The 11,300-nt window shown below is 48.9% G+C and overlaps 1 protein-coding gene across 1 annotated transcript; it reads right to left on the reverse strand.

Moving 5' to 3' along the window:
• Positions 1 to 432: 432 nt before the first annotated feature.
• LOC122381848 (neurogenic locus notch homolog protein 3-like) lies at positions 433 to 9,039 on the reverse strand. Its single transcript, XM_043366551.1, has 12 exons — positions 8,957 to 9,039; positions 8,717 to 8,831; positions 7,500 to 7,559; positions 6,627 to 6,704; positions 6,025 to 6,111; positions 4,743 to 4,838; positions 3,899 to 3,997; positions 2,404 to 2,490; positions 1,989 to 2,075; positions 1,552 to 1,632; positions 1,127 to 1,288; positions 433 to 798 (listed from the first exon to the last, which is right to left on the reverse strand). The coding sequence occupies exons 2-12, from the start codon at positions 8,823 to 8,825 to the stop codon at positions 710 to 712; spliced, it is 1,035 nt and encodes a 344-aa protein (XP_043222486.1). The 5' UTR covers positions 8,826 to 8,831; positions 8,957 to 9,039; the 3' UTR covers positions 433 to 709.
• Between the last annotated feature and the right edge of the window lie 2,261 nt (positions 9,040 to 11,300).

Consider the following 11,300-nt stretch of genomic DNA (forward strand, 5'->3'; position numbering starts at 1 on the left):
TCCGTGGGACCAGATCCCAGATCCATGTTCTCGGATCCATGCACATGTCTGCTTAAAGTGATTGAAATACTTTTACATTATTTTTGACGCTCTTTCTAACACCAGTTATGATTTACGTCATGTCGTTAGTGGTCCAGGAGCTTACCAAACGTCCCTAATATGCCGCTTTTATGTGCCACGATCGAGCCACATACAGGCTACAGCCCTGGTGAAGTTTACAAGTCCGCTGCGTCAAGGAACTTATGGCTAACGCGTTACGTTACGGACTCTGCACCTAACTATTCATAACCCTTGCCAGCTTATTTTCTAGTGCGCTCAGCTCATGGGCACACTTTGCAGAGCATGTGCAAAATTATATTTTTACATTTGGATATTCCTAGATACGTTTCCCAGTCTTCCCAACAAAAGCAACCGGCAGACAAAAACGGCGTCTCTCGTTCTACAATATATTTCAACTTTTGACGATGATTCGTTGTAAAGGAAATGGTGTTTGTTGATGGGTTCACTCTCTCTCGGCCATTTCTGCGCGGTCGCAGCCGCGGTTTGAAAGTTTGGCCGGTACGTCGGTGTAGCTCTCTTTCAATGAGACTTTGTTGCAGTTATTGATGTCGTCTGCTCTGATCCGGACTTGGTGATGTGGAGGGCACAGCGGTAGCGGTCGCCTCCCTGGGAGGTGGACGCTCCGCGTGCCCGTGAACGTGATGGCAGTTTAGATCTTGACACAGTGGGCACCCTCGGGTCCAGACTCGTCACACTTGGAGCCATCCGGACAGTACTTGCCCTCACAGCTGCGGGAAGCTGTAACGAAAGGAAGGGCGATGGTCAGCCAAAGCGCAATGAGGTGTGGTGGGTTGTGCGAAAACATTGAAATGGCATGATAGTTCTGAAAGGTGACGGTTTATTGGTTGCAATAGACTAAATTGTAACTAAGGAGCAGAGAGAAGATCCGAGATCTGAGGAAATAAATCCCTCAAGGAAAAAAGGAAAAACTCGATTTAACTCAGCACTGAATAGCATACGTTTTGAGGCAAATCAGTTGACGAATGTTATCAGACGTCCTTGCAGTATATCTCTAGCCATGTAATGTGCTACCCTCCGTAAATACTTCGCCCTCCCCGGTACTCACGAGTTCCACGCCGGCAGAGGGCGCCGCTCGGGGTGTCGATACAGCTCAGGCCACGGCGGCACTCGCGGACCTCACAGGTGTTGGGCAGGCACGTGGGCGAGCCGTTACGGATGTAACAGTTGGTACCGCGCCGGCAGAAGAAGCCCTCGCAGGAAGGCACATCTGAGGGAACGAGGGCGTATTGGTCAGCACGACATTATGGCACACCCGACACCGTTTCTTTTCGATTTCTTCCTTGTATTGTAATCGGATACCGAGACTTTGTCCGTTATACTTTTCCCCTGAGACTGAAATGCGTAACTTTTTAACGAATGCATCACCCTGACTGAATAAGCTGCACTGTATGGTGATACCTGACTCGGTGAAGTTCTCAGAGGTTTATGTGTCAGCCACTAGGCCTGCTGTCTGACTTTGGAGCCACGTACCGGGCACGCAGTCGGGACCGTCGGGAAGATCGTTGCAGATCTCTCCGGCCGAGCACTTGATGTCAGCGCACGTCTTGCGGTCTGTGGATCAAACGCGCTACGATCAGCAACAAGACAGACGGGTACGTTTTGACATATCAACCTGTCCCTCACATATCAGCATCACATTACATACCCCTTATGGCGCAGATGCATTGCATTGCATCATGGTGCATGATGACATACAGAACCTAAACGATGTAATGTGTAGCTTGCAAATAAAGTTGCATTTGTAACGAGTACCAGTAAGCGAAACGAGGAGATGAAGATCAGACAACCCAAGAAATCCCGGAAATGATTACGACAGGATTTCAGTCCCTCTGACATTGCGAGACATATTTGGGATCGAAGGATCCGAGGGACATCTGGAACTGCGGGTTTCGCCGTGAAACACTTACCAGGCACGCAGACAGGGCCGGTGGGCCTGTCCTCGCACTTCTCATTGGCCCTGCACGGGCGACGCTTGTTGGCGCACGTCTCAGGAACTGCGGCGAGAGAGCAACAGTCAGCGGAAGGCGTAGAAAACAGCGTCGGGAGTGGGATCTCACAGGCTATCAGACCTGTCGTTCGCAGCACGACCCGACCGAACGCGGTCGGCGGCTGATGCCGGAAAGTATGACTATCATGCAATGCATATCGTACAAAATCATACAGTGTTAGGGAAACAAATTTACAAAGCTGCGGCCATCGCCGGTCAGCTATTTCACACGCGGTGCTGCCATGACCGGAGTCCAGCGAGTCTGGATGCCCTGGAGCAGCGACCTCCGCCTGGACCTAGACCTTAGAGGGGGTGAGGAGGGTGGTCCAACTTACTGCGCACGCAGGTGGGGCCCGAGCTGCGGTCCTCGCACTTGTATCCGGTACGGCACGGGGTCCTCTTGGTGGCACAGGTCTCCGGGACTGCAGAGGGGGAGGGGCGGAGGGGCGCGACGCGTTAGAGCGGCAGGCCGCCATGCACAGTCGCCCAGCTGACCTCACTGGTCAAGCTGGTGCATGGGGTGCATGGGGTGCAGACTGACCTGGTATAGGCGGCGGCGCGCACTGTCCGCTTGTCCAGGGGTGTATTTGGACTAGTTAGTTGTTACATGCAAATAGACGGTACGATTATAATACTTCTTCAGCAGGCAATTCTGATAAATCTAAAACAAATAATGAGTCATATGAAGGCTAAAGAAGTAAGGGTCGCTCTTTAAACTTTTTGTGCGAGTACCTATTCAGCAACGAGTTTTATTTTCCTTCTACGTGTATCCTTTATAAATACGATCAACGAACTATTGTTTCTGCTGAAGAGATGATCATCGTACCGGCTATTGATGCAATAATTACATTGTGTAAATATCACACTGGTAAGGTATCATAAACATATAGGACAATGATATACATCGAAAGTGAGCTTATTTTAGCGGACGAGTATGTCTTACATAACCAGCTACAGTGCAGTATTTTCAGTATTGTAGAAAGTGTGATTTATTTTAAAGCAACTAGCAAGTTTCGTATAAAAAAGTGGAGGGAATTATGTTAGGAAAATGGAGTGGGATATGGTAACGAAAGGAGGGTAGACAAGGGAAGATACAACTGGGCAAGGGAAAGGGAATGTAAGATGAGAGGTGTACAGAGGAATGGAAGGGTAAATCGGTGATCGTGCCCGTGTGGCTGCAGTTTTATGGCGGCACGCACGGCGGGCCTCGCGGTGCGGCGGTTAGGACACTGCGCGTGACCATCAGTTACCAGTGAGAGGTACAGGTAACCAGAGAGTTAGGAGGGAGAGGCAGAGAGGCTGCCAGCCATGGACCGCAGCAAAGTGGCAAAACACGCCGGCTGCAATCGCTGGTGGCTGAACTGCAGGCTACATTGTACTGCTGCTTACACTGCAGATGGTTGTCACGGACCAAAGAAGAGTGAAATGGGGAGGAAAACAAGCGGAAACGGACGGGGAAGTTGGAATCGATGAAATATCATCAGAGGAAACAATGAAGAGCATTGGAGGATTCCTGCATCGGGCGTCGTATAATTACGAGTCCCTTGCTGTTTGGTCGGGATTCCACTGTAATTCAGGAAAATGCACGATCGTTGTAGCTTTTCTCATGCTTCGTATACCATAAACAAGTGTGCTCGAGAGCTTTTTTGACATCGTTCCTTATAAGAAAATTATGTACACTGTGCATCCGTACTATTTACATATGTACACTTGTTCTTGACAACAACACACCAGCTAGCTAGAAAAGTTTACCTGTCGGAGTCGTTGGATGATTAGTTCGCGGCGATATTTATGGGAGGTGTTACAGGGGTGTTTCGGGAGCGTTTTTACCCGGGACGCAGACAGGGCCAGAGGAGCGATCCTCGCAGACGGTTCCCGTGCGGCAGGGCACCCTCTTGTTGGCACACGTCTCCTTTTCCTTGGTGCCGACTGGAATCATATTCACAGGGTTTGTGGCTATCACCATCGACAGCTTGAGATGGAAATCCACCGTCAGGGAGCCGAGGATGATATTTACACTTTCAAACCCGACTCATCAACCACTGTACAATAAAACAACTATTTACACACTAGCGCGGTAAATACGAGTGTATCTAATTCAGCCATGATTTCGGTATAATCACAGTAAGTGATTCTATGTACAACCCCTTGATGTACTTGAAAAAAACTATTAGAAAACTATCAGAAGAAAAGAAAGAGAAAAGAAAACCAGGCAGGTAAGAAAAGTAAATGGTAGAGTAAAAGCGTAGAAGTGGATTGCATGCAAGTAAAAGAACAGAGAAGTAGTGCAGAATAAAGGATCGAATAATACAGAGAATAGAAGACGTGGAGCGTAATATGCACAAAATGAACCGAAAATATTGAACGAATGATAATAAAACAAATATGTACATTGAATCATATATACTACATTTGCGAGCCGTAAGCATACTTATAAGTTATAACACATGTTTATGTACATTTTACGCGGCAGGTGCATGTATTTACATATTTGTGTGTCAGTGTATCTGGTCTGTAAATGTAACAAATGTATGCATGTATGTACGAATGCATAATGCATGCATGTTTGTATGAATGTATGCACGAATATGTGCGTGCATGCATGTCTGTGCGTTTGTATGTTTGTATGGAGTTGTTGATGGCCCATGGAGAGACGCTGGCTCTGAGGTCTTACTTGGCACGCAGACGGGACCCGTGCTGCGGTCCTCGCAGCGCTCGTTGGACCTGCACGGCACCTTCTTGTTGGCGCATGTCTCCTTCTCGCGTTTCACTGCAACCACCCGATGAACATTGAGACACGTGCGCACGTGCATAAATCGACCTCTGGGCGGGGCATGTACAGCCACCGCGCGCAAAGCGGCAAATGTAATTGTGCAATTACATACAATTTACATACATACAAAACAGCCCCAGTGGCTTGGAACTGTACAGAGGCTCAAGGCAAATATCCAATATATTGGCAGCATGATACATATGGTGGCCTTATATAAATACAAGATATGAAACAGTGGATGAGTTATGTACAAACAACACACGTAGGTATCAGCCATAAATAAATATAGATTCCTATGTTTGGATAAAGGACTGGCTGGTCCCAGGAAATATCATCGGGCATCACTGCCGAGCCGAATGTGATTCAACTGTTATCGACAGCTCTCTAGTCCGTCCGCCCACGGAATCCATGTCGCCCACAGTAGGATATGGGTTGCAGAAGCTGTATCAGCCGGCCGTGATTGAGCCGGCCGCTGATTTTTTATGCAGGCGGCGGCGACATCGCCCAAAGACGTGCATCTCGACAAGATCGCACTGTTACGGAAGGCCGCGCCGTCGCGACCTCCCAGCCAGCGAGAGGCAGAGCTGGTTTTTTAGATCCCGCGGCGAGGTATTTTACGACGTCGCCAAATGGCCCAAGGCCGCTGGCGCGCCTCCAGGAGCTCGCGGGAGGGGGAGGGGGGGGGGGCTCTGCCACCGCACCGAGTCGGCTGATCCTCCACCAAGGTCGACCCCCGGCGGCGGCAGAAGACACTGGCCACCGCCGATAGACCCCCATGTGGCAGCGGGGCCGGCCGAGGCCGACGGCAGGCTCAGCCCCTCAGACTCCAGCGGGATCTCCGCGAAATCCGGGGACGAGGTAAGCCGGCGGAGCGGTCACGGGCGCTCCGGAGATGGTCACCTGCTCTGGATCCGGTTACGGAGACGGTGATCGTCGACCGTGCAAAGTGTTAATCTAAACGGTACTTATACTCTGAGGCTCCGCTTATGCGTAATGCGTACTGACAGGGATAGAGTGAAAGGAGGGTAAAACTGGTTGGCCATCCGTATAGACAAGGCTGAGTCTGTACAACACGACTGTGTGGATGAGATCAATCCGGATTATGAGTGGCAGACTGTCCCCACCTGCCGTGTGTTATAGATCTGTACACAGGGATCGTGCGCCGGTGTCGGTCGATACTCACGGGGTTCGCAGATGGGGCCGCTGGCAGTGTCACGGCAAATCTCCAGGCCAACCTTGCACGGGATCCTCTTGTTAGCGCACGTCTCCTCTGTGAACAGACAGATGGACGGATTGAGGGAGCCGCGTGGAGACGCCGCCCGCTCACGGCCAGGCCGAGAGGGGAAGCCATCCGACACGCCGTCGACAGCCGCCTTCCTGGATTGTTTTTATGCGACATGCATGTTGCCGTAAAAAGTTGACCGTGCCAGCCGGCGTATAATTGACGAGAGGCCTTTGTGCCCGCTGGCCCCAGCTATGCACGTCGACCCCCGCGGCATTTGTTGGCTGGGATGTTTTTAGTTCTTGAATTGCTTGGAATTTGAACGGCAGACGACGCCGATCAGACTTTTTTTAAGATAAGCGCATCATTGCATGAGTTAAGCTTGGAATGATGGGAAATTATAATCAAAATGCTAAATTACTTTGCCTGAAACATTGCGAGATAAACCAATATTTAGACCAGGGTGGGTGGCCTGTCGCGAGGCTTCGCTCCGCTTCTGGCGACTGCAACGCAGAGTAACAGCGTATCCAGCCCAACTTCCCCGCTCCGAGCTGGTCACTTACTGGGGTAGCAGACGGGGCCCTGGGGCTCATCCTTGCAGTACTCGTTGACCTTGCATTTCTTGGTCGAGCAGTTCTCCACTGGAACGAAAGGAACTAATCAGATTCCGTCGCCCCTCCGGTTCTATCGCATTTGTCTCGGTCCCTTTAGCACTTCCGTCAGGAAATGCCAGGATAACCCCAGATAACCCAATCTAGCCCCTGTTCACAGTCTTGGTGAGCGGGAGGTGGGATAGCAAATGGATTGCGGTATCCGTCAGATGTTCTTTCATGCGGTTCCGACGTGCACGACTGTTTAACTTCCAATGAATGAAAGCTATCTGGTCACAGTAGGTCAGTGTCGTCACGTCAGCATGTAACAAGGTTCGTGCGTTTTGAGCCCGCAGACACGCTGTTTTTGTAGTTGAGATCGTGGGAAACATGCAAATGAACCATCTAGGGCATCAAACACGTGCGGTTCCAGATAAGTGTGACCGTTTTCATTGAACGCGTGGTGCCATGAAAGAAAACACGGCTCTCTAGAATTAAATAATCAATTGCTTAATTTCACTGAGAACTCGCAGCTGTCATCAGAATCTCTAGCTGTCTTCCTTAAGTCGAATAAACATTTCTCAGCGCGATGACTTGACACCATAAATTCTGGCGTTGATTCTTCATAAATGTGCAAAAGAATTTGCACAGAAGCATTTGAAACGGAAACATGAAGCATAGACGCATGATGTGCGTAAATGTTTAAAAACTTCGAGTGAACTATTTATGCGAAACTCAAATGGGAAGTGATTTTTAAATTTATCTTAAATGAGACCGATACAGTCAGAGTCACGGCACGTTCCAAGCCCACCGGATGTGATAACTTGGTAAAAGACGTTTACTTACGGGGGACGCAGACCTGCTGGATCTCGCAGCGGCTGTTCGACGGGCATTGCTTGGTGCACACTGAAACATGGACATGGATGTCAAAAGGGGGTCTAACTGGTCGTAGGGTGTTCTTGTCGGATAATTAGATGACTTCTGAGGAAGCTCCAAATCTTCAAAGAACTCTGAAAAGTGGCTGGTCTATAAGTTTTTTTTAAGGTTTATCCTTTTTAGCGTAATGTGACAAAATTATTGCTTTAGATCGTATATTTTCTGACATAATTTAGCCAATTAAAAAGAGGGAGCTCCAAATTGATGTGACATTCCATTCGTCATATCATACTTCTTTGCAAACGCAAAAATTTGGCTCATCGTTAGTTCTCGTGTATATATTTTAAATTTGCTTACGTAGTAAAATTTAGGGCTATGAGCTGACAAATTTTAGCCGTTTTCAAAGCCATCACTTCTTTTTATCATTTTGCTTTTTTATCTAAAATCCATCTGTGCACTTCGTTCAATGCATATAAAAGGCAACTCTAAAGACCGGGCATTCATTCGGTTTAAAATGAAGGTGTAAGTTATTGATACTATTGACATTTCTCTATTACACTTTACAATCATATTAGAAATTCATATTATTGAATGTTTTCGTAACTTAGATGGTTCAGACGCCTTAACGAGCAGGACTTATGAGACTGACGGTTAAAAGAGTGGTGGTTGTTAGCTTAGTTGTTGGTGGGCGAAGGAAAACGAAAGTGTTCATATCGAAAGTATCATTGAGACAATGATATAGTCTGAGTGTGTGTTCCAATGGCGGAATTTCGGTTTTCTGTTCTGATATTGGGGTTACAGCTATACTTATTTCTCTGAAAAGAAACTACTGTCCATCCAAAAAGGCGTTTACGACGAGTGTTTGATTAACTCCGAGAGTTATTTTGATTGTCTTTGCATTTCGCTGAGAAGTTCTGGTGATTTTGTATACCACACGTAAACCTTGGACGAATGCTTACTGCTGAATGAATATGTTTCAGAACTCGGGTAATGCATTCTTCAGAGATCGCTGATTACTTTTAAGACAAAGAGATCGCTGATGTTTTTCTGCACCCTTGTAGTTCCGGCGTTATCATATACAACTCAGAGGGCTCCACGGAGAATGCATATCACTCTGTAAGCACCGCCGAGTGTTGGTCCCACTCAGAGTATCTGTCCCACTCGCAGAGTGTGCGTGTGTCACTCACCCGGCTCTGTGGGCGGCGGCGGCAGGTAGGAGCAGGGCGGCCTGTAGTCGTACCTCTGCTGGCCGCTCACACAGACGGCCGCCGCCGCTAGCAGGATCAACAGACGCATCGTGCACTGGAACAGAGTGCGGAGAACACTGTCAGCGACAGGGCGCAGCCGACCCGAGCGGACGCAGGTGCACACAGAAATGTCTTAGAGAGTGGCGGGCCGCCGCTGGCCTGGCCGCCGCTAGCACTGACCGGAGAGGTTCCGACGTCCCACCGAGAGAGCAAAGAGGTTCCGCCACTGAGCAGTGGCCGCCGCTTATATAGGGGGCGGCGGCGGCCGTGATACGCCGAGAGGCGGAGGCGGGGGCGGGGGCGGGGGCGGCCAGGATCACTGCAGGACCGGTCCCGCTGCAGCAGCAGCTGCTGACTGGCCGTGTCAGCTGACCGGCCGACCTCGGGTCAGAGATGAGGTCAACTGATAGACGGTCCTAGGTCAGAGCGGAGGTCACCTGACTGGGTCACAGCTGAGGTCACCTGATAGACTGTCCTAGGTCAGAGCCGAGGTCACCTGACTGACCTCAGTGTTGAGGTCACCGGACCGGCCGACCTCGGGTCAGAGATGAGGTCACCTGATAGACTGTCCTAGGTCAGAGCGGAGGTCATCTGACTGGGTCACAGCTGAGGTCACCTGACCGACCTCAGTGCTGAAGTCAGCTGACCGGTCAACTTCGGGTCAGAGCTGGGGTCGTCTGACCAGCCGCGACCTGTGTCAGAGCTAACTGACTAACCTTACTGACCTACCCGGGTCAGAAATAAGTTTCCCTGACCGACTGACTTTGGGTCAGTCATGAGGTCACCTGACTGGTTGACTTAGGTCAGAACTGGGGTTGCGTGACCTGGCTCAGATGTGAGGTCACCTGACCGCCCGATCCGGGTCAGTGCTGGCGGTACCAAGCTGTCCTCTTGATCTGGAATCATCGATGCGAGATTTGTGCCTGGAAAAAAAATCCGCGAAGGAGATCATCGGACGGGGGTCATTGCAAGTCAACTCCTTTTGATCCAACTTGTAAGTGGATTTTCATTAACATTTCGTTTTGTGTCATATTTTTATCATTCTCTAGGTCAAATAGCTAGGTGTGGTGCCTAGCTTGTTTATGCTTCTTGGAAACATGTTACCCAAGGCCTGCTCAAGTGTGAAAATGTCCTTTTAGCGCCTACCTGGCAAGCTATCTGTTACGGAATGTAGGAGGAAGTGGGCTCCTCTATTTCCAACAAAAGTCGCGGCCGTGACCTCCGACTAGATGTGGTGTCGTGGTCAAACACTGGAGGGAGATCAGTAAAAGTGATTTACACTATCCGTACAATCCAGTGAAGTGCGGATTTCCGTCTCCTGGCACATGGAACATGATCTGGATACATGATCTGTTCACGCCAGACCTATCGGTTTTCTATGTGCAGCGGAGAGAAGACGGGTAGAACTCCTGACATTTTGCCGTTGCTTGAGCTGGAGCTTCGTAAAAAATGAGGTCTGGGCCCGGGTTCTTAATTTTCTTGAGATTCAGTTACTTTATTGTAATCTGGAGGGCCAACTATAAGGACCTGCGGTTTTGAAATCGATACCTTCGGCTTCGTCTCGTCACGAGCAGCAAAGGGCCACCCTAACGCTTCTTACGATGCCGACGCTTGATTTTCAAACTTGGAAAGATTCAACTGCGTTTCATTTCCAAAGGGGTTCACATATGGGAGATATCAGCAAAACTTTAAACCTATGCATTTTGGCCACTTTGTCCCATACCCTGCGGCAAAGCGGCCACCGGCGACTTCTAAAGTCCCGATATGAGAAACAGAATAGTTGCCTCACGTTTGTTCGACTAGGGTATTTGATGGTGGCAAGGTTTAAGCGAGGACAGATGTTTAGTTTGTCATCTTCCCGCCTGTAGGTGAACGAAGAAAGGGCATTCATGGAAAAAACATTTAATTGCATTATTTGGGTAGCTTATGTAACCGAAAAGTGGCCGAGATTAATACATGACAGCACATTTCAATAGCAATAACGGCTGTTGTCCAGATGAAAGCAATTTATGGCCAATTCTTATAGCTGGCTACTTTGCCCCGTCTATTTTTCCCCGAGCATACCGTGCGAGACAAAAAAAAAACAGCTCAGCTATTAGTGGGCAAAAGCATTAAAACTGGTAAAAGACATGTACTTACTATAACCACATTTGATATTAGACGAAATCGCTTGAATAAAATTCGAAACGGTAGTGGAATAAAACAAAATTTCAAACCGTAAAAACAGCTAGTAACCTGGAAAGAAATGTTTATCCGTGTATCACAGAACAATTGCAATGGGCTAGAAACCCGGTGTGGCTCATTCGAACGACCGTGAAAAGAAGTATAATTGGCAACCATAAATTGGAGCCGACGCCAGCTGTGGAGGGCTAAAACGACGGGTGGCCGCTTTGCCCCACTCTCCCCTACTCATCTTTTTCTCCGAGAAACTCTTTAGCTCGGAGGACAAACGCTGTGATCCGACGGAACCTTTTCCTCTAGCTATATGCTTGTTGCTATTCAAATAAACCCACTTTTGATCATC

This window comes from Amphibalanus amphitrite, unplaced genomic scaffold (assembly GCF_019059575.1).
Source record: "Amphibalanus amphitrite isolate SeventyFive unplaced genomic scaffold, NRLGWU_Aamphi_draft 000128F_arrow, whole genome shotgun sequence".
NCBI classification, from domain to species: Eukaryota; Metazoa; Arthropoda; class Thecostraca; order Balanomorpha; family Balanidae; genus Amphibalanus; species Amphibalanus amphitrite.